The sequence below is a fragment of the Bactrocera latifrons genome, unplaced genomic scaffold (assembly GCF_001853355.1).
Source record: "Bactrocera latifrons isolate USDA-ARS-PBARC rearing strain unplaced genomic scaffold, ASM185335v1 scaffold_121, whole genome shotgun sequence".
In the NCBI taxonomy this organism is placed as follows: domain Eukaryota; kingdom Metazoa; phylum Arthropoda; class Insecta; order Diptera; family Tephritidae; genus Bactrocera; species Bactrocera latifrons.
Window position 1 is genome coordinate 272,873 of NW_017534642.1, and position 24,509 is coordinate 297,381.

Here is a 24,509-nt window from a genome sequence, read left to right on the forward strand (position 1 = left end):
AGAGTTAATTTTTGAAGCTGAAAAAATAAGAATTGAGCTTAATTTCAAACACCAGCGATTATCATACTTAATCCGGCGCACCTTCATTTGGCGTGCAGGCGTCACAATTTGCAACCCAAGTTGATGGCGTAGAATTGTCGGGCTTACGGAATTTGCATAAATCAAATGAACCCAGTCGACGTTAAGCATCGCAGACTCACAGGAAACAAAAAACTATAAATTCCTGTGGGTTGTAGTAGAAAATTATAAAGAGAGCAAGCAATTCACTTCGAGTAGGCACCTAAAGATACAACAATAAGGTCGTCTCACTCTTAGTGTTCCGTATTGTTCCAGACACCGTATCCCCAGACACCGTATCGAGGACTTACCTGCTAATAGCTCCCAATAGTGCTGTGACTGGTTTCAAAGATCCTCCTATCCGAGTGCCTCTCGTACTGAGATGGCACGTACCATTGGAAAGACTTGCTGAGTTCAACTGAGTATCTACAAACATTTACTTTCACATAAGAAATTGCTGTCGCTCTAAGACTTATGTTTCGAAGGAACTATTTAACACACAAATTTAAGCCACCTCTCACACACTTTAAATGCTGCAGATACGGTAATATGCTTATTACCGCAAAATGTAGTGATTTTCTCGTTGAACGTCGTAAAATGTATGTAAAACGCGAGCCACGCCCACCGTCTAGCCGAGGCGGGCAGCAGCAGCCATAAACTTGCTGTCACGTCCAAAGACAAACGAGATAAAAATGCAAATCCAACGCAAAGTGGAAACTAGTGTAGCCGAATGGGGTTAAAGACATGCCGTGCAGTTCAAGCTGCCAGCGCCGCTGCCGGGAAATGGGTTGGACCCCGAGAAAAAATGTCGGTTTGCATGCATGTGGGTGTGTCCCACAGTGGGTAAGAAATGCGCAGCGCTTATGGCACTTAATCAACGGCAATATGCTGCAAGTGACAGAGATTCAGCTACAACAACAGTAACAGCAAGAAAAATTGCAACGAGAATATGCTCAGATAAATTCGAAAATTATTGCGAGACAATTTAAAGCAGAAAGCAAAAGAAGCAATTTTTGCGAGACTTTACGGATTTGCGGGTGTGTGAGTGTGTGCTTGTAAGTATGTATGCAAGCGTATATTGCATATTTAAGTGATATTAATTTAATTTGCCCAAACAATTAAGCCGTTATTGTCGACATACAATAATTATTGACGGCTATTACAACAACAAGCTTAGCAAAGGCAACACAGCTGCGACCAGCAACATAAGATTGTGCTATCTACATATGTATAGGCGTGCGTGTGTGGCTATGTTAACAGTGGCACTCACACAAAGTCAAGCCGTCGCTGTAGGCTTGTAATGCAAACAATTTAAGCGGATTACAAAAGTTTTATAAATTCACACGCACGCAAGCACATATGCACTTTTAACGCCAATATCTTGTCAATGTTGCTCCTCTTGTGTTTGTTGTTGTTTTTTAGTTTATAAGCACGTTTGTTGTCAGCTACAGTGTGGATGTCCATGGAAAATTTGTTGTGACAGCGTATGCGATTTTCATAATTAAAAGGAGTGACACATAACAACAACAATAACAAAAATGATAACTACAGTAACAGCAGCAACATATGTGTTGATAAGGATGAAAAGTGAAATGGTAAAGAGACGACAAGCTACAAAAAACTTGGTTTCAGCAAATTGCTTGAATAACATTTTGACAGCTGTCAAACGCAGACGCAGGCAACGCACATATGTAACTGTTACGCACGCAGCTGCATTACCATACTAAGCGCTGAAACACGAAGTGTGAGTACCTTTGCTAGAAGATTAATGAATACTTCTTAGAGAAATGGTCTAGTTCACAACTGGTTACTTTTGAACTACCTCAACATTTAGCCAAGGCAAATGTAATTAATAACGTTTTTAAGAGAAAAAGACCCAAAGACCACTATATAAAAACTGTTACATATAAACATGCTATAAAAATAGTAATTTTTGGACTAAATTTCAGTAAAACTAACGTATTTTTCGGAATATCGTAAGTATAGAACGCAACTATCAAAGATAAAAACAATTGTTATCCGTCACGTAATAAAAAAAAATGCGAAAACATATGAAAACACAACTGTTTAGCAATATCGTAATTTTTTTAATATCGTAAATTATTAAAAAACCCTTCTTTTTGTCGAAATTTGAGCATATGTATGTAAGTCTGCACAAATACAACATATCTGACTAATATTGTAAATATATGACTACGGTTTTTGCTTGCAATTATTTAAACAAAATACTTTCTTTTAATATCGTAATTTTCCTAATAGCGTTAATTTCTAAAAACTCTTTTCACGAAAAACTAAAGATGTTTGCATAAAAAACACATTTTTCAGCAACATCCTAAATTTTCTAATATCGTAAATTACTAAAAACCCTTCTGCGGAAAACTAAAGATGTTTGCAAAAATACGACCTATTGTAATAGTAAAGAATATGTATATGACACCGACTTTTGCTTGCAATTATTTGAAATAGTTATTACTTTGCGTGGAAAAAGAGGAAGCTTTGACACATAAAATTCAATTTCGATTTTCCTTGTCATGTTGACTATGCCCACTTGCTTCCAATCGACTCAAATTTCCTATAGGGCGTGTACGCACACTTTCGTATCACTTTCACTTTCTGCTCGGCCACGTCATAAAATCTATGAATTTTTAATACTGTCTGTTGTTCGCGCTTTGTAGCATATTTCAATGCAGGCTATGTCACGCCACGCCAATAAAGCAACCACAGCGATAGTAGCAACAACAGCGTGGTGAACACATGTTTGGCGAACGCGGCAGCAAAGCCAGTCAAGCCATACCCGAACCAATCAGCCAATGCGCAGCCAGGCGGTCAGTCAATAAACGCGGTATTTGGTCAGCTGCGGCGCTTTGTCTGACTCATTTATTCCATTCTCGACGCTAGAACCGCTGGGACCGCCGCAATTGTTGTTTGTTAATTGCCGCACCATTGGCCGGCTCTGACTAACTAACTGACTGGCTGACTGGCCTGCTACAAAGTTACTGAAATTTTGTATTCTGGTGGTTTTCTGCTCTTTCTTCTATTTTCGTCAGCTTTGTTGTGGGTGCTTTCATTGTTTCAAGTTATTTTGAATTTAAAATTTATTTGCCCCATTAATTTGCAAAGTTCGTCGGCAGTGGTATGTGCGTTGGTAAAAAAAACGAACTTAATTTGTTGCTATTACACAAAGCCACTGAGCGTTTTTAATTGAATCGACTTAAGGGAAGAGCGCAACAAATATATTGTCCATATTGAGAAGAGCAAAGTTAAGGACATACTTTACACTACTAGTGAACGTAAATACCAGGACATTCAATAGATGCTGTCAAATACCTTCCAAAGTTTTCTTCCAGCTTGACTGCAAAGGGAAATTCCCACGGAACCCACAAAGCTCGTTGAAGCGTTTTCAAAAGGATTGCATCAGGTCATCGGTTACGTAGATTATATAGGCCATAACTAAAAGCTCAGGGCACTCACTGAACCTGACTCAAAAACACAGATTTCCGTAGGGTTTTGAAGAACCCTGACACATATCTTACTTTGGACTACATTGGGTTCTCCCAAGAAACTGATATTTAGGCGAAATTATGTTGACAAGGGTAATCCAGCACTAGAATGCCAGAACTCTCTCGGTGCGCTAGCGGAACTGAGTACGAAATGCACTCATATACAGTTATACCAACAAAATTAACTCAAAAACTATACATTTTTCGTTCTCTTACTTTTCGTTCACAATGCCGAGTGTGGCCTTTTGCATTCACACTAATTGCTTTTTAGTATTGTTGAAATAATTTGGCGTCTCCTCTTTGCGCTATTCGTATGTAACGTTTTTAATTACTGTTTGGAGTTCAGTGATCTGGGTCGCGAGTGAATGTCGGTCGAAGTTCAATGTGTTTTGATTTTTAATTTGCAATAAACTAATTATTAGCGTCTACATTAGTTCCAAAAAACTCTTGTGTTAGCCAAATTTTAATTCATATAGTAAATAGAAACAGTTAGAATTTGAGTTGGATTTGAGTGACTCTTCTTTAAGAGAATAGACCTTCGAGCGTACGGTAGGTAAGTGTAACTCATCCTTTTCATGCTGCTAAGATTATTAAATCAATGTGAACACTACACCGAGTCTTGTAGAGGTGTTGAGGCAGCGTTCTTCATACAGGAGTCGATTTAAATAAATTTACTGAACCAATTCTTAAAAACTTCCAAAATAGGCTCCTTCTGCACCGATGCAGCGCTACCAGTGCGATTTCCAAGCATTGAAGGCGTCACGGAAGGTATTCTCCGAAATAGCCTTGAGAGCCGAGGTGCATGCTACTTGGATCCCCTCTGTCCTCTCAAAATGCTCGCCTTTCATCGCCACTTTTTCAGGCAAGGAAACAAAAAAAGTCCTGCGACAAAAAAGTACGGCTATATCTGGGCTGTAGGACGGCTGCGGAAACGTTGAAATGGAATGGTTAGGTAGCTGTTCACAAGAAAGGCGGTATGAACCAAGGCGTTGTCGTGGTGCTACTTTACCGAACGCTGCATGTTCGGCTGGCACCACTCACAGAAACACTCACTCTCCAGGTGTTCGTAGACAACTGAGCAGCCGCTCGTGTTTTAGCTAGGAACCGATTTTACCGAATTCGTGCACCATGTTGCGAAGTCAGTCGCGGCAGTAGAAAATCAGTCCTATAACTTTCCGGACAAACCCTGTAGATAGGGACAATGTCGCACCGTCGATATATGATCTTCCTTCGGAGGAAATTATTGTTATTAATAGATAACTGCGCATATTTTTCAATATTGAAAGAAGAGCCTTCTCTCATCCTTTCAACATAATTTTTTGACCGAAGACAAGCCTTCACCTTCCCTTCTTATTTTCACCACTTCATTCATGCCAATAATTTTGCAGTCTTCATCTTTTCGAAACCTCAGCGCATCCTTTAGTATTTCATCTATACACCATCACTTTGGGTTTGTAAATATTTTTCAGCTTTCGCTTTTATTGTTGTTACCATTAACCGTTGTTTCAAATGATGCGATAATAAATTTTTTCTCCCCATAAGCAAAGAAATATCTCATAATTTCTGCTATCCCTGTGCCCGTGCACCGCGGTCTGTGGCTATCACAGCGTCAGTTAATGCAGTTGTGTTGTGGTGGTGTACGCGTGCTGTTAAATGTGCACAGCCAGTTAAAGTGTATCTAACAGCTACTACAGCGCATAATAATAAAGTTTCTCTTGCAGCGCATCTACTCCTTCGTCGGCGCCGTCAACGCGAAAACACTTGACGCGCGCGGACGTTACATTCTAACTCACTCCGCTTGGCCCTTACTACTCACAGTTACAGTTAGTGGGCGAGCGCTACTCTCCCGCCCTGCTCGCGTGCCTCACGCGTCAGCTTCGTTTTGTGGATTTTTAAAAAGTTTAAGCACATAAAAAGTTGGCGCTTGCCCATTTAGCCGCGTCCAAATGTTGCTCTAACAATTTACTGTTACTATACGCGCAGACATACATACACACGCATACATAGTATTTAATTTTTCCCGTTACTTGTTATTATGCGGCACTTTGATTGTTGCTTTTGTTTCAAGCTGATGACTTTGAAGAGCTGGGTGACCGTCAGCGGGGCAAAAACTGGCATTTACACGCTTCACACGAACGCTAAGCAACGGACAGTTGGCTACAAGTGCCGCTGAGTGGGGAGTAAAATCGTGGCACTCGAGCAAATGAGCTAAAGGATAGACCGCAGAGTAAACGACTCAATAAAGCGCATAAAAGCACTTCAACTCCCAAATGACGCGCTGGAAGGAAGCTGAGAGGGAGCGTCGCCAGTTGATGGGCAACAGATTCCGCAGGAGTGCGCTTAATGACTCAGCAAGCGCGTGCATGTATGCGATGAAAACATAAAAGCTCAACAACAACTTTGGAAGGGAATGTGGAGCATGTGTCCATCGATGTATCTAAGGGCTGCTGTGGAGACGCGAACAGAGTGAACATGCACTTAATAAAGGATGCATGTGAAATATGCGTGTTTGGAAGCTCAACTTCAGTTTTTTTGACGCGTGGAAATTTTATGTTTTAATTAAAATATTTTCTTCGAAAATTTTAGTTCAACATTCTTCTACGAGAACAGGTTTTGTTGCATAGGTATATCGGTTTTTATTGAAAAAAATACAGGAAACTATTTCAGAAATTTCTAAGGTCCGGTTTACACTGGTTTGAAAAGAGCCGTGGAAGGGTAACATTGAAAGCTACAGTTAGATCTTAGAATGAATAGAGAATGAAATCATACTGAAAATCATTGTTTGACTCACCGTTTTCGACACTTCCGTTATATCCACCGGTGTAACCCGATTCAGCGCCGCCAAACGTTTCAGACGCTCACGCGCATGCTCCTCGACAGCGATAACGAAGGCCTCCTGCACCGAATTACCAATGTCCCAGGCTAAAAGTGCAAAGATATGAAAATAATTTATTCAACGAAATCCGTTTATATGTTGCATATACATAGGCAGAATTAATAGGGTAAATAACTATCCAAGCATTCGAATAACACCCCAAATCCATAAAACGATCCAGCTCCTACCTTCACATATTAACAGAAAAAATTTTTCAGCAACTCGTATCTTCCTACTAACACCAAATATGCGGCATGTTGCCCTCTCCTCAATAAAACTCTTAACGAGTAAGCTATGCAGCGGCGCTGCGAACGGAAGTTCCCAAGACACTCACTCGTGCGACCGGCTAAAGTCGGCCAATGTCCGGTGCTGCAAGCGCCGACAACTTTCTCAAGCAAATTCCAGCAGAGCGGCACTCACAACCTGACACATGTGGCATGTTGCAACAACGCTGCCAGCACTAACTGTTCCACTGGCCGCCTCTATCGGCGTCCCATTTGCCTACTTTTACCGCGTGTTGTGGTAATTTAAAGCGAGCCGAAATTGATTTTTCTACACATGCCACACATGCAGCACGCGTACATACGTTTCAAAGCGCGCCACATTAAATTGTGTCGATTGCAGGAAATTGTGTCAGAAAACCAGGGTGGCAGGCAGACAGCCAAGAAGCAATCGGCCGGTCCACCCGTTAGGCAGGCCAAACGACCGACCAGCCAGACTTAATTGCGGCGACTTGACTGGCGTATTGAGCGCAACAACGATTGATGACTGTGGGGCTGGCGCAGCAAGGTGACGCGCCTGCTGAACGTTTGAGCGGTGGCATGCCGCAGACATAAATTGCTAGCTGCAGCTGTCGCCCATACCGGGTTTGGACAGTTTTACTGCTTGCGGCCGGCAATTTGCAATAGTGACGATCGCCAGGAAATTCAGTACACAGCTGCCACTGAGACAATTAAATGTCACTTGGCATTTGCCACCGCCACGGCATAAAGTATAGTTATGTGACAGGCTGGTTAACAAGCGCGAAAATGAGTCACAGAGGCATTTCAAAGACTGGCAGAATTCAGATGAGATGGTAAAGAAACTCCGAACTGGGATTGGAAAAGAACCATTCATTATGAGCTGCTCCAGCCTGGTCGAACGATTAATTCTACATTTTAGTCCCAACAACTGATCATATTGAAGCAAGCAATCGAAAAAATGGCCCGCCCGGATTAGCAGAAAGTGATTCGTCTTCCATCAGGACAACGATAGACCATACTCATCTTTGATGGGAGAACTTGGCTGGGAAGGTTTGATGCATCCACCATATAGCCCTTACCTTGCACAATCTTACTACAATGGAGTAAAACTGACTTCAAGAGAAACCTGTGAAAATTACTTGTCGCATTTTTCGCCGAGAAACCAGAACAGTCTCTAGCATAAAAATGGCAAAGAGTGGTCGACCAAAATGGTACATATAATATTTGGCTCATTAAAGTTCATCATAACCAAAAAAAAAATTGGTGGAATTTTAATTGGAAATACGAAGAGACTAAAGTCTCTTTCGACTACCTTATATTATTTAATAAATATATTTCATTTGTACTGAAGACCAAATTGCCACAATTCAATACCACAACAATTCGATTACAGCACTTTTAATGGAATTAACTGCCACATCTCAAACACTCAGCGCTAAATCGCAATTAATAAATATTGATTTTCACTAGGAATGCCGCGCTTTGTTTCGAGGCCGCCATAAAGCATATTCACAGCGCACAGCAGAGCGCTTCGGCAGCGCTGCTGAGCTACTGAACTACACAGTCAAACAATCGAACAACATTTTCCCACCCTCTGTACCGCCGAACGCACAGGTCTAGCAGCGAGCGCCGCGTTGTTGGTATTCATTAGCGTAATCTTCTCAAAAATCGCGTACACATAAAACACTTTTAATTAACACCGATTCGCGTAAAACATATAATTTAATCAAACTGTATTCATATCAATAACAACAGAAACTTCATAAAAAGCAACAACAAGAGTGTTAGCAACAAGTGTTCGAGCGCAAATTCGTGGTGGAAACGAACAACAATGGCAAAAATGTGGTGCTGATTCAGATATAATGGGAAACGGCAGCTGTTGTGGCACAGAAGAAAAATTCAGCGATACCATTTTAGAAAAATTTAAATTTATAAAATATGTCAGAAAAAAGTGTACTTTAGGAAATATCCGAAAGTTTTGAAAAATAAACAAATACAAAACATAAAAAAGTAAAAATTGTATATCTAAACAAGTTAGAAAGGACTTAGTTCGGACCATGAGAAGTGATACCCAGATTTCATCCGTTTTATGCAAGAGGAAACACTGTTAGTTTAGGTTGGGTAGTTGGTTAATATTCATTAGACCACGAATAAGACCACTGTGAGTGCTAGAGACGCTTGTCCATTATGATGCACAGAACTCCTAACACAAACGATCCGTACATCTATAAGGCATCTAGATCCAGACACAACTTTATTGAGCTACTCCAGCCGTTTCATTGGAATCGTAGAAGATATGGGAACCGATTGTCTCTAGAGAAAGTGTCTAGGAGTTTCCAGCTCATTGTCCTCCGTGGAACTTTTGACAAATTGCGTCCTCCAAAATGTTACAATGGCACAATTTGCATCTTAATGGGCTTTGGATAAGGGTGCCCTTACAAGCGAGCTCATCGGATTTACAGTTTCCGACGATTCTACTATGACCAGGATACCACATATAGCGTGGTCCTTGACTAGCTTTAAGCTCACTATCAGCGAGCTCAAGGCCTGTACAGCAACACAGCTAACGAAATGGATCCATAACTCGCTGAAAAAAGCCACACTTCGTTGAAGTACATCTGCTGCTGCCTTAATAGCTGCCATGTCTGCTTGAAAGACATTACAGTGGTCAACGTTCCCTTTCCTTTCGATGCATCCGTGTAAAAGCTCTTTTTCTTCAGCAACTCCGATCCAGCATCTCGAAGATATATGCGCAGAGAAGAACCCGCTAGGAGTAATTTCCGCGGCGCAGTAGTTCCAATTATCTGGGATGCAAACAAAGGGCAAGTCCCGGAGTCTGATAGCAACCTCCGCAGCAAAGCATTTTCCGGTTATGCCGACGGTGCCTTAACTTTACTCAAGTTATCGCTTGCACAGACAAACGGACGGACATACAGTCACTCGGATTTCAACTAGTTCCCATATTCCGAAACTTTTTTGCTGAAAACCAAAGAATTCCAAAGGCTTTGGTGCACTGTATGTCAAGCCATGTCAAGCCGTTATTATAACGTTACAATATTGTTGTTGTTATTAATTTATTATTCGTAATCTTGCATTGCTTGCTGATGTTGTTTGTTATTCATCTTTCGTTGCCAGCAGTCGTGCGGAAATTAATAGAAAAATTGCTCGCCATTCGCATATTTCAAGGTGAAATGTTAGTAATTCATAGTAAACGCTCGCAAATCGCTCGAGTGAGCTAAAAAACAAGACAGCAAGCATGCAGTGGAGCTGTATTTCGGTTCAAAACTAGTTTACGTTGCCTGAGCTGTTGTTGTTGCACGCGCCGTTAGCAATTGCAATCCAGTCAGGCAGCTGCCTAACATAGCTTTCCAACATTTTCAAGCGTTTTTTACAAATTTTCCCATTTTCATGTAATTCCAACTATTTCTACAATCTCATTGATTTTTTTTTTACGTTCCCCTCCGCGTACAACTTGCACCTTTCGTGCGGCTGCTGCTCCGAAATTAATTGAGGTCTGCGCGAAAGTCGACCGCTCGTACCGCTCTGCGGGAGAAATGTGGAAAACTCGCCGTCCAAGGCAAGTAGCCCAATGGCAAGGAAACTTCCTCCTGCCCTTCTTCCATCTGCTGGCGGCTGTGCTGCTGAAAAAAACCACACTCGTACACCCTACAGGCAGCGAGCGTTTCGTGGCAGTGCCATAAATTCAACTTGCAACATTCTAACACAGATGCGAAGTGCAGATAAGAAATGTGGCTACAAGCAGATACTCGGGCGCAGATAATGCCAGTAATGGCGAGTAGTTACGTGCAACAAATGTCGGAGTTAGAAAATAATTCAAAGCTAATGCAGCTGCAAATAGTTTAGTTGTTGGAGACAAAAACGAAAACGTTAAATAAATAAGCAAAAACTTCAGCAATTGAATGTGGCAGCTGGCTGCTGGCGGCTGACGGCCGTAGCTGGTTCGTGGCAAGCCCGTGCATAGTTGCAGGTGAGTTGCGAAATCAGTCGCCTACTTTGGACAAACAAAATTTTTTCAGTAATAGAAAAATTTATTGTTCTGGCAGTAACACTGAAATGGGAATCAGGTCGTTGTAATGGGTTTTATGTGTGCAGAAAAGTCTCAGCTCGTTGCCGGACCTAGTTTCTAGCGTAGGCTCTCTGGATTTTAGATATTCCTTGACACAATTGTAGTACATTAAAACACTGAGGATTGTGGGAGACTACTGGATGGAAGAATGAAAGCAGAAATCAAAGTTCATAATCCGAGTAAGAGGGGTATATCCTCGGTTCTTAACTGCGCTCAACAATGGTTAGTTAGCAGGTGGCCTGGGTGCTCGTAAAATTCAATAATACGATCCAATAAAAAAGCAAGATGGAAACTCGAATAACAGACACACAGAGTACACAGAGTACACTTCAAATTTGAAGGGAACACTTCTCGAAAACGCTAAATGGCGGAGGCTGTGCTGCGGCGGATGATGGGAAAAGCGTATCTAAAGTCTACCATGACACATTAACGTCCCGCCACTCGACCAAAACGAGGAGAAATCCGACTTAAAAACAACAAATTCCCAGGGATCGGCGGTGAGCAGCAGGTAAGGCAATTTTTTATGTTAATGATTTCATTGGTTATCTAAAAGAGAGTCAATCACTGGTAAGAATTCCTTCAAAATTATTAGCTCAATAAGCCAAAGATCGGGTCATGGAAAAAATTGGTTAAATCACTAACCAAGTAAAGTGACTTCGAGAGATACTACTCCGGCTTTCAGTGATCCGTCCAGCAACGAAGCTTGGGAACAATCGAAATGGATAAATTAGGTCAAAGACTGTCAACTCGTCACCATCCCCTGAAATTACTTCAGAATAATAAATAATCCGCTACAGCAAAAACAACAATGACAACTGAAATAGCAAATTTAGAACAACTAAGCGACTATGACTGCTCTTCTCTGCATCCTATGGGTTTCAATCATTTATAGATACCTCTGCGAAATTAACTAATAAGACAATTAATTACGAGTCACAAAAACTGAATGCAATCACATAGAAATGCAATTGCATTTTACAAAAAGCCTTTGAATATTCATAAGGCACTTAATGTAAACTCCGTAACATTCCGTTGCAGCTGTTTGGTATTGCAATTTATATAACGCGGCATTGTTGTAAATTCCTTGACAAATTTTTGCTCTCACTGCTTTCTCTCCTCAGCGCATTTTCCCACCGACCAATTTCATACGCTTATAGAAGTTCATTCATTCTACAGAGTTTACAACCCAGCCCATTGGCAAGCCAACTCAGCTCTTCTAGAACCATTTGTTGGCTGCCTCAGCGCCACCTCCACTTCACTCAGCGTTTCTGCCGCATACACTTAACACTCAATTATTTCCTACCCTTTGCAATTTGTACTATCAATAATTCAATCAGCTGAGGAAGCGATGGCAGCTGCTGCAACGGAAACCCGACAACTGCAGCTKCCAAGCCGTTCTTTGGCTGTTGTTCTAGCAGCTGCTGTTAGTGTAGCGCTAGAAGTGCGTGGCATATACGGGAGACGGTTGATAAACGAAGAGGAGTTGAAGTGAGCGGGGGTAATACGCAGTCAGCGGGACTCGGAAGGTTGTGTTGAATTCAAGTGGCGAATTATATATTCATGACAATGCAGTTGATTTGATTTTCTGCTTTTGTTGCCCAGAAAATGTGCAAGTGTAGTAATAACAGCGAGTCTCGAAACCCATTGTATGCGCAATAAATCGAGGTCTTTGGCGAAGCACTTCGAGAAAACGGTGGGAAGCTTCAACTCCTCCCAGGCGCTTTCAGATGCTTCTCTCCGCTACTTGTTAACCACTATCAATTTCGTCTCATTTGCTCCTCACAATCGCACGCCTCGTTCGCCTTGCTTTGATAAACGCCTTGGCAGCCATTTTATTATTTGTTTAGCTTTGCAAATTGCATTTCAAGTGGCTTTTTTCATCGGCCTCGCTTTATTCGTCCGCTTCGAATTGGTTTAATGAACAATAAACTCTAATTTTATTGCAGCTTTTTAGTGACTTCCTTTTGTTTTTTGGGTCTGCGACTCTTTTTGAATATCGCACTTGAATTACTTCCTGCAGCTGAATAGTTGTGATTCAATTAAAGTCCTGACGACATGGCAAGTAGCAAAGGGCTTCGCGCGTCACACAAAAGCGGCAGCCAAATAAATCTGGCGGCTGCAGTTGAAGGCGAGTACATTAATTGACAAAAGAGTGAAAGAGATAACAAAAATACATTTAAACTTAGGAAAATTTCAAAAAGTGGATCTTTAGTAAGCTTTCGGCGGCATTTTAATCAGTGCGCGCCAAAAGTGAGCTCATGCTGGCGCCAAGTAAAGATAGCGAAACAATACAAAAGCACCTGAAAATGGGCAACGGCAGTTACGAGATAGGCCTTCCTATTATACGACACAGGCTATGGCGAACCGAGATGAGTAAGCACTTGTGGCATTAGAGAGATCTGTGCTTCGCGAAATCTTTGGGGCCGTCCGTATGAACCTTGAACATCCAAGAAGTTCTAACGACACGATATTTCTGGAGAAACAAAAAAATTATTTCTTCTCTGAGGATCTTGGAGTCTTTTGAGGTTAGTTCAATGGCAAAAGGGATACCAAAACGTAGTTCATCAGAGGTAGTAATCTCTCAGAAAGGCAGGTCTTGTCATGAATTTCAATAGGTCTTGTGGCCTCTTTCAATTTTTTATACCGCTACACCCAGTGTTTGCAATGTGGCTTTGGTAGATCAGGACAAGTCTACAAGATATGAGCCGCCATTGTCTACTTAGTGCTTTATTCTTGACATTTCCTGCAGTTATATCCATGTCAGTCTCATTCTGCAAGCGTGTGCCTCCACTAGAATGTGACCAGTGAGTCTTCCAATCATGTCCCTACAGTCCCTGCTATTAAGACTGCGAGCTTTGTGTATGTGTGTGGTTGAGACTTAAAGTTTTGAAGCTTCCTCATAAGACACAGGTGACTTACACATAAACCATGTAATCATTTGCTAGCAAACGAGCAAATTTTGACATTAACAAATAAGAGAACCAAGGCGTATGAGCAACTTTAAAGTTACCACCTCGACAGATCTATCAGCACAACCTAAAAGACCCTCTAACTAGCTGTCCATACTCTAAACTCAAATGCATTCATAAATTATATGCAAAAGCCGCTTCAGCAAGTGGCATGCAACGGCAATTAAGTGTCATATAAACACGCAAACTAAGTGGACTCACAAGCCAAATCTAATTGCAGCGAAGCACAAACGATAGCCAATTCGACCAGCCACTGGTTGGCATCGTAATAAAAGGGATTGATGAAATGCCACAATTTTGTGCTGCCAATGTTGCAACACGCGCAAAAGTAGGCTTCACACCACTCAAACATCGGCAGGGCTCACGTAGCTGGCGCGTCCTTCAATGCCACGTTGCCACAAATTGTTCGTATGTGAGTGTGGCACGAAGCCCTCGCTGGGTCGGCAGCACGCTTTGTTGCACCTAATTGGATTAGCAATGTATGCTGCAGTGTATGTGCGTATGAGCGCATAATTGTTGCAGCTTTTCTCACTTTGGCACCAGCAGCTAGGGGAGCAACAAAAACTGCGGCAATAAGAAAATCTCTTGCGCTGAGTAGCATCGGTGACAGTTAGTTGATGGGGCACGGAACGTGGCAAATGCAATCGAATGGCGAAGCTAAATGCCAGCCCGCACAGCGCCTATGCAGGCCGAACAGCATTTGTGAGTGTGTGCGAGAATTGCATTCGTCAACGCTGCTACATTTTGTTGCATGCAGAAGTGTCACTCAAATGCCACTCTAGCTCAACTTTGCTTGACTTCTGTGTGTTTTTGTTGTTGTTTCATGTCGAGATTTCATTATTTTTCGACTGTCGCCAACGCAGTGTTGCATGCGAATTTCCAACACTCCTACATTTCGTGGAAACGTCGCAATTATAATCCTGCACATGTTGCAACTTTGCATGCAACGCTGATAATCACGTCGCCTTACAGCACACCGCACTCACAGCCAGCGTTGCCACGACGCGGCTTCATTGTGTGGATTCATACGAAAAATGCCCGGCTCAACGGGGCCGTCTGCGTTCGCTGCATCACTGTTTGCAGCTGATATGAAGTAATCGCTTTGACACTTTGCCACATGACATATGCAAGTTGGTCTGGTGGGCGCTGTGACCTACCTCATGGCTTTTGCCTAGTGACAACAGCCAGCATAGCAGTAGTGAAGCGATTCCGCAGCCAATTTAAGGCGTGCTGCATGGTGGAATATCCAGGCTCCAGCCAGTTTGCTCACAAAAATGCCCCTGGGTTTTAGCATTTCTTATTTGGCTCTCATTCCTCTGATTGTAGGAGACGATCTTTATACAAGCGATCGTTGTTTGAGAGCTATTTTATATTCCAGCAACATTCTGGTATCCATTCTTTTCGAAAAGGACTTTCATATTAACCGATATATCGGTTAGTCGAAAAAGCATTTTCGTATTTTGTCAATAGATGTCGTTGCAGTCGTAAATCTCCAGTACTACAAAACACATTGTGTCATACCATAGAGTGTTGGAAAGTTGAGAGCTGCCAACCAAAAAAATAAATTCTGGGTACTTGAAAAAAAGTTACAGCTGTTCAAAAACGAGTGAAAATAATGAAGAAATCCGGAAATCGACTCCCTGACAAAGCCTTCCTGGCTTTTTTACAAATTTCTACTTACTAAAACCTTAACTTCCTTTCAACATCCAATCCACAGCAAGAGCTCATGATGTCTATGTTTATGCTTAGAAACCCAAAGACAATTTTTTGTGAGCAAGAACGAAGCACACATCGTTGTTCGCACTTCACACCATCTCCTTTCAGCCAGCATCATCCGTCGCCATCCATCCACGATAATTGACCAATGATGACGCAAAGCCAAATTGCGTGTACCAGTCAGTCAGAAGAGCGGTAGCCGCAAAAAGAAAAGAAGATGAATTACATCTCCGTTGGCAGACGCCACCACACACGAAAAGTGACCTCGTGCACACACACGAACGAACCGGCAAACAGAAATGAATTTTGTATGTAAATGTATATTTGCGCTGACCTTACAAGCATTTTCGGCCACAACGTCGGAGAGCAGGCGACAGCAACTGTGAGGCGGAGGAGTACTGTGAAGACGGTGGAAAAATTAGTGTAGCACTCAACGGCACAAAGAGAGTGGGTAAGTGGATTTTGGCCAGCGAAATTTGTAAGTATATATTTTTTATGAATTTTCATTTTAGTTTTTTGTACTCTCTCTCTCTCTTCTGCAGCAATATTTTAGGTTATGTGCTGACAATGACCGATGCTTTGACTCGCCACGGCAATAGAATATTTCGATAATCTGGTGTTTGGTTTATGCTTGCGTCGCTTTGCACTTTATTCCACTGTAAATGTGTGGAGCATATTCAGCTATCTGCTTCTCAATACCCCTATAGTTTTTACGGCGACAGCTCTCAAATTACTTTCGAAATATTTTATTCAACTTAATTTAATTTTGAAATTTTAGGCAAGAGAAAATTTCTTTCCTTGCAATACATTTTGTACACTTTTCTCTCAAAAATGTACGCATTACTTTTTCGTTACTCTTTCAGTTCCCTTCCGCTTGCCGCACCTACCAAAGCGCTAATAATCTCTTCTTCTTTCTACCCGAAAAAGTATACGAAGCTGCAAAAAGTATGCTTTAATTTGATTTTTATGAGACAAAAGTTTTCAACTAGACAGCGCCTAAAAGTATGCGGCATAACGCTGAAAAAAGAACCTCATACACCGCAATAATGAGAAAGGGTACGAAAAGCGCCGACGAAAGGTGTGGAGGACTCGCAAATTAAACATATGCTGACACTCTTTCGGCGAGAAGTAGGGAAGCGCAAGTAAAAAGTAAAATATACGGGTAAAAAAGTTTCTTAGCGAGCGAGTATACCAAATTGTTGCACAACGCGCAATCACACGCCTAACGGCTGAAAAGAGCCACAAAAAATGGATATTAAAAGAGGTAAAGTAAAGCAACCAAGCATAATGGTGACAAACAAAGCAGCGCAGAAGTTTAGTAAAACTAATAATTCTTCCGAAATATGTTGCCATTTTGGCGGATAGCAATCTACTCAAATTAATTTTGACAGCAAGCTGGTATTTCGTGAGCGAGCGCCGTAAAGTATGCTACTTTAAAACATAAAGTCTATAAGCAAAGATATAAACCAGCATAAGCTAAGATGTAGCATACATTTGGCGGCACACACACACCGTTATGAGGAGTATTTGTGCAAAGTTTTCAAAAGTAATTAATGTTAAGCAAGTTAAACTTATTGCATTCGGTTTTTATCATTTTGCAGTGGTCAGCATCGAAATCTGCTGCAAAGACACGACCCGAAAAGGACACACAAAAGCAATCAGCAGGTAGGAGCAACGCTGCAAACTGCTTAGCCGGCACTTTGCGCAACTCGTCTTTGCTTTTGTGAACATAAGTGCGTTGTTTGATGTAGCTGGTAAACTTATTTACATGAAATTACTATGTAAATATGCTAATAGTTATTCTAGCCCAGCACTCGGACAACTTTCATGAGCAGACTGAGATGTAGCATCAAAAGTGTAAGAAAACAGAACGTAGAAAAGTGTGCTTAAGTTAAGAAAATAAGACCAAACTTAGAGTGTGAGTGGAAAAAGCTTAAAGGTTTGTGGGCAACAGCAAAAAAACTTTTGACCCCAAAAGAAAAACTTGCAAAAGCGAGAAAAGTAAAGCGAAAATGATATACTTAGATATTTTTGAATTCAAAACAACATGTGAAAAATGTTAAATTTGTGCCGAAGCGACTAAATTGGCTGAAATTTCCTTTTGATGCGGACGATATGAAGTTCAAGTTAGAGACCTAGTTAGACGAAGCATAGATAAATGAGACTTTGTAAATATGCGGTATAGCTTTCGCATACCTATCTGTCATCTTAGACCGTACCGATAGAAAACGCTTAACTTTTTCTGGTTATATAGTCTACTCAAGCAGTTACTCAATCTGCAAACCCAAGAAAACACAAAAATATACAGAGAATCATAAAATGGCTGATGTCCCATCATGGCACGGGATCACACTTAACTATTAAGTGCAGTCCATCTAAAGGAAGTGCTGAGCTGCTCTAAGCAAACTCAATCTTACTGCATGAATCCAGTGTCCAGTTAGAACTCCTTCACCCATAGACCGAAGAGACCTCTTACGATTTACTCTTGTCCAGAAGGGTCTTGCGACTGAACAGCTTCTGGTAGTTGACAAACGCTTACTAAGAGAGTCTGAGGGCCAGCACTGTAGCAGTGAACCACAGGAAATGAACGGAGCTCTCATCCACTCACCTTCAGGAGCTATTGAGGCTGAAGTATATATTTGTCATAGCAAGCTCATCAGCCTTACAGTTTTTCATAAAATAACTCGATGCTAGAGACTAGTCTTGAGCGCACAGTCAGCGAACGGTGCAGTGCTCAGGAAGCCTGAAATGGAAGCTAATCTATAGTTCCCGGTAGTATACTCTTCGCAAGCTTTGATCCAGCCCTAAAAAAGTTCACCGCCCCACTGGCAGCCAGGATGCGGCGTCCTGGGTCTAGCCCTAGGTAATTGATTTATTCATAAATTCTCCACAACCATGAGAGCTAGCTCTTCCGCGTAGACAATCACCAGATTTCCTCAAGCTTTTCTAGAATATCATAGGAAATCATGAACCAAAGAAGTGGCGAGATTAATTCAATTTGATTAGACCTCAGGCAATGTGCAATAGGCCAAGGTTATGAGACACGTAACCCTTCCCTCGTCTTCCGCTTTTCATACAAATTAAGTAATTTTCGATTATGCTTGCTTGGGGTTAAGATTGTCCAAACTTCGTGCTGAAATGTGAACCCCAACAGACGTGAAAAGCTTTCGTAATCATTAACTTGCTCGCATGCCGTAATCGGCGCGTTCACCCGCGCATCACTTCATTAAAAGCGGGTGCGGCGTCGCTCATTTGCAATAATTACACCAACAGCTTTAAGTACAACAAAGTCAACAACAGCAACAACCATCCTGGCGACATTGACAACCAAAAGCGTACAATTGGAAACCCGCTACAGACACATTATTGAAATTCAGCACTGGCAAGCGGCCGAAAACAACAATAGCAATACAGTTGCAGCAGCAGCAGAGCCAGCATTAAAAGCGAAAACACGACAACAACAAGCAGTCGCAATAGCGCCCAGTTGGAAGGCGTGTGCGCCAAATGCGAAGATTTCAAAACCACAAATCTCGAAAATAAGCAAAGCAACAACAACAACTTCGTTACATGGAGAGCAACGCGGAGTGGCTCATAGCTGAGGGAATTTCCGTTGGACTGCTGAGCGGGAGGATGGCAGCACTTTTATTGGCAATCACGCGTACGAAGCAATGTCACAAAGACAAATATGAGCAACAACAACAAAAGCAGCGATATTAACATAAGCAAAGCAAAACAAGAGCGCCGAGACACAAAAGGCCAAGTTATGCGAAAAATTTCGTTGCCAAATCAGTTAAAGCCAGAAAACAAGCTGAGCCAAAAGCTGCGACAACAACAACAACAAATAGAACAATGCGAAACAAGCAAAACCGCTACAATGGAGCGAATGAAAATAATTTCCATAAAGTTGGCGGCGATAACCGCAAGCAGCTGCAACAACAACAAAAAGCACAAACAACAACGAACTCACTGCTGGCCGTGCGCTATGAGTGAATGCAAATGGAATGGGGCGCGGAGCGTATAGCGCTTTTTTTGGTGTACTTTGAACCAACTCAGTGGGTGAGCGGCGGTGTGCGGCAGCGTGGGGGGCGAACGGAAGTGGGTGAACATGTGCGAAATGTAATTCATCAACAGCAAACAAAACGATGGCAGCAGATATATCAGCAACATGATACACACACACACACACACACACATGTGAAAAGCATCCTGTAAATGAGCGTGCAGTTGCTGGTGTGCTGTAACCATTTCGATATAATACCGTTAGTGTATGGAGATACAAAAATATTTCAATTAAAATGCAGCCGCATAAAACATTCTGCATGCCACAAGCGCAGAGGCGAGCGCGAATGGGCGAACGAGCGCATAAATGAATGGAATTGAGAGGGCGGCTCGAGCGCGTTGCGACGCGGGGTGAATGCATGAGAAATTACTCGCGGACAGCTGGAGGCGTTGTTAAAGTTTCGTTATAAAATCCAACACAAATATATTTGTATGTATGTTTGGGCATTTGGGCATATAAATCATTTGAATATGATTTCGAATGTATTTTTCAAATGCAAATTGAAAATTCAACCAAACCGACAACTCAGAAACAGTTCTCAACCCTTGCCCAAGTACATATATATATGAGCCCCATCTACGACGTTATTTTTTTGGTTAAATACCGTCCACGAGCTAACCGAAGGGTCCTCAACGTGGTATACAAATGGGCAAAGAGAAGCGGTTTAGAAATTCTCCGTCAACCTTAGCTTTAGACTAGCGGACCACCGCGGTATTAGTCGGTGAGCATGCACTCCAACAGCGGAGCGACAATACTAGAGCTGAGCTGGATAAATAAGTCTTCAAAGCTAGTCAAGGAACGACTATCCCCACTAGATATAGCATCAAGCTAGTTCGGCATCAGAGTTATTTGGGTACCTGGCCATAGCGGAATCGCTGAGAACTACAAAGTCGAGAGCTAATCGAAGGGGCAACCTTGCCTCACTCACATCGGAATCGGACCAACCGCTTGAATTATTTCGGCAGTCCTACGTGAAGGGGATCAGTAAATTCAAGAAAATGATATTAGCCTTCTCGATGTTTCGAGTTTGCCTCGGTCGTCGTTCCAGGCGACGATTGTGGGTATTTGAACTCAATCAGCTCTAAACCTTAATCCGTTCGGGTAAATAACGTAAACTGCAGCAAGATTTCAAGCTTTTCAGGACTAAGGTCAAGCGTGCTCTATATGTAATAAATCAAACTGGTCTCGGCTGCATTAACTACATCGGTTTTTACTGTTTTTAGCTAACAACGTTTCTAACTTGTGAAAAATTCTCCATACAAAGCAAAATAGACGTTGTATGGAGCTTTAATTTGAAGTTAAAAAGCGATCAAGGCAACCTGATACCACTCACAAAATACCTTAAAGATTCTGGTATACATAGCCCTACTCTCCGGGCCATAAACTTGCCTTGAATTTATGATTTTAGAATGCGTGGGCTATTCCATTATCGAGTGGTTCTAGTGCCTTAAAGCTATTGAAAGTTGCTCAGCTGAGTTCTTATCACTGCCGCATAGTTGACTTCTCGAGAAGGTGCAACCAACAGCAATAATAAATGTAAGAACGTGGCGGGGCTAAACAATCAAAGTATTTCACAAATATTTGTTCAGTAATCCATTTCAAATACCTGTTTTGATTGCGGTGTTGCACGCCACTATCTCTTTACGCACACAAAAATCACTCTATTTAATCAAATAGCAATTAATTTTTCACCATTTGATTTAATGCGTCTGCCTAAATAAATATGAAGTTTTGTAGTGAAGGCACTTGAGCAAACTCACACATACACGCACACACATGGTTATCACACTTATACTTACAAGAGCAAATAACGTTTATATTTAAATGTGGTGCCACGTAGTTGAAATCAGTTATGATTGGTATTTATGTTAGCCTGCGATTATTACCGTTACACACGCACGTGTCTATAAGCGCCTGCAACATGGATTTATGTTTGCATTTCAGTAGAATTTACACAGTTTGCGATCTTGTTGACATGCCACAATTTAAAATTAATTGCAGCGGGCGTTTTAAATGGGATTTTATTGTCAAACATATAGGCGTTGAGATATGAAATTGAGTAGACAACAACAACTTACACACATATGCATACATACATTTGCAGTCGATGATTGCAATTAAATCATTAAAATTATAAAAATTATAGTCGTTACTGATTAGCTAATTAATGGTACTGTTGATGCGGGAAAATCAATTTTTTCGAATTCGATAATTAATATACAAAAATTCGAAAATGTATTTCGAAATATTCGCAAAGCTTACAATTAAGAAAACCGATTTTTAAGTTCGTAAGACAATCTTCGAAAATTCGAAGATGGATTTTAAAAGTTCGAGAGATTACCTTCGAAAATTCGACGATGCATTTTGCCAATTCTGAGAAAAATTCAAAAAAAAATTAAAATTATAGAATCATTAGTATAACATTTTAATTAAAAGAAAAGCAGTTTAAATCATCCCGTGGTTATATTCGAAAACTCGAAGGTCAATTTAAAAATGTTGAGAATGATTGAAAATAGGAAACCATTATAACTAATTATCGAGTCATTAGCACCACATTGCCATTAATAGAAAGGCTCTCAATCATACGCAGAGTTCTCTTCGAAAATTTGAAGATACATTTTCTCAGTGTTTAAAAAAATTTTAAAAAATTTAAAAAAATAGAATAATTAATCAATTTCATACAAAGGTTCTGAAAAATTGCAAATAAGTAAATATTAGCACTACATACAATCATTAGTGCCTATTGTTATTTAAAGAAAGTGTTTCAAGTATTCGGGAAGCTAACTTCGAAAACTCGAAGATGTATTTTAACAATGCTCAGAAAAGTTGCAACTAAAAATCATTAAACATTTCTTTGTCCCAAATAAAAAAACGGATGTATGTACATCAAAATTCGGTATTAACTTTCGAAATTCTAAAACTACTGTAATAACATTGTAACCTTAAATAAATACCGATTTGATTATGGTACATGTAAATTTTTGCTGCGCCACACGCATTTTATCTCAGCAGCTTCCACTTATGATTCTATTCAAACTACTTATTGATAGCCCTCGGCGCCGCCAGCTCTTCACCTCCAATAAAACTTGGTGCGGTGTCATCGAAAAGTTCGCCCAAATCAAGCGTGGTAATTAAGGCAGAAGTTGCATAAACTTTTCGGTTACATGCCACACAAACACCACACATACAAGTAAACTTCCCCGTTTTTGCTTCTGCTGGCCTCAAAATAGATAAAATACTAGGTGGACTTGCATATAGAGGCGAATTTGAGCAATTGAAAGTCAAAAACTAGGGAGCGCAACAAACCACAAAAACTGTCAATGCCAAGTGACATGCAACACGGAAACATTAAACTGCAAGTTAAGTTTGCAACAGCAACTATAAAGCTGTTAGCATTTGAGCAAAAGCGCAATGCCAAAAAGGCTTACTCGCACCCCGTTAAGGACGGGCACCAACGAGCACAATGGCCGCAAGTAATGTAACTCTGATTACCACTCCCAGTTTCGTTTTCAGTGCAGCAAACAGCATCACCAGTGCATTTTGCCGTTTGTGTAACCGCTGCCCGCTTATTGACAACTAAGAGTTGGCAGCCTCTTGTTTGTATTGGCAAACTTTTGTTGTTGACACTGACATTTTTGTGCAAATGATCGTTTTACTCAGCTTTTGTTTTGCTTTTGTTGTAATTATTGATTCGTCACTAATGCTGCATTCAACTGTGATAATCGCATTGTTGGCAATTTTTCCTGCGCTTTGTTCACATGTGGATTTAGAGCTTTTGAAGAAGCTGCAAAGAAAACGATTCTCATATGGATCAATATTTTTGGCCGAACTGCTAATTTTTTGTTGATTAGATATATATAGACTTATCTAATTTTTTTTAAGGAACTATTATCAATGCACACTTATTAGGCCCACAAGTGAAGCCAGCACGATTTCTGTCACAATCTGCACTTTCTATAAATGCAGTGTTGCCAAATTTTATTATCTTCCCGTTTTTATCCAATGTTGTCCTCTTTCCAACTGCCTTAACATCCTTTCAAAATACTCGTAGCTTTCACTACTCGGTCCCATAAATATCTTTCACTCGCAGTCCCCACTACTGAAAATCGGCAACATAGCATTGCATTCACGTTCCTTCCCACCACCTCGCGCAAAACCGTCCCACTCATACGAGCGTAATTGCCTTAGTTAGACACACTTTAGGCAGTTCATTGCAGGCATTAAAAACAAAGCAACAGCGTTGCATTTCGTTTTCTCTGTTAATCAAATTTTGTTAGGCGAACAAAAGCAATTCCATGCACAAATGTTTGTGTGTGAATGCTCGCAGTTGATACAATTACATGGAATCAATTGGATTTGGCTGTGAATTCTAAAGAGTTTTTATACACCGCTCTTTGCATTCACTATTATAGTTTTTGTTTTTGCCTTGGCTGTTGTGTAGTTGTGTTTTTGCGTCCGTCCGCTGTTGTGCTCAATGCCAATAGCAAAGTGCATTTAATTTTGTGAAATTGATGTCATTGATGCGATTATGACCTGGCTTAGAACACGCAAACAAGACTTCTGCTTCTTCTTCTAATTCTGCTTGCATTCACTTTTAAATATCGCACATAAACCGCCGGCAATGTGACGCATGTAATTTGATTCCTTCGCTTTGTGCATTTCCAATGGCAATTCAAATGAGACGTGGCAATTTCTAAGAAAAACTAGCGACCCCTGTCGACTCTACCGGCATTTGCACCTGTGTGTGCGGTTGTATGCTTTTATGAGCATTGAGATACTTGTCGTGCGGTTAATAATGGTTTAGCATAATTTCAAGCATTAGCAAGACGTACAAGACCACAATTTGGCTAGGAGTGACGTTAATTTAATTTAATATTGTCAATAAAAACTTATAGCCACGTATGGTATAAGGTTAAGTAGTTTAGTTGGCCGCCAGAGCGATGAGGGGAGGTAATACAAGTCGAATAGATCAGCTAGAGGCTCACAACGCCAATAAGATGTTT

At 41.1% G+C, this 24,509-nt stretch overlaps 1 protein-coding gene across 3 annotated transcripts in view; it reads right to left on the reverse strand.

Moving 5' to 3' along the window:
• The window catches only part of LOC108978394 (MAGUK p55 subfamily member 5), a 135,235-nt gene that overhangs the window by 72,376 nt on the left and 38,350 nt on the right, over positions 1-24,509 (reverse strand). For all 3 annotated transcript variants that reach the window (XM_018948642.1, XM_018948643.1, XM_018948644.1), the window contains exon 4: positions 6,349-6,479. In XM_018948642.1, coding sequence (XP_018804187.1) covers positions 6,349-6,479 — 131 coding nt within the window. The remainder of the gene's footprint in view (positions 1-6,348; positions 6,480-24,509) is intronic.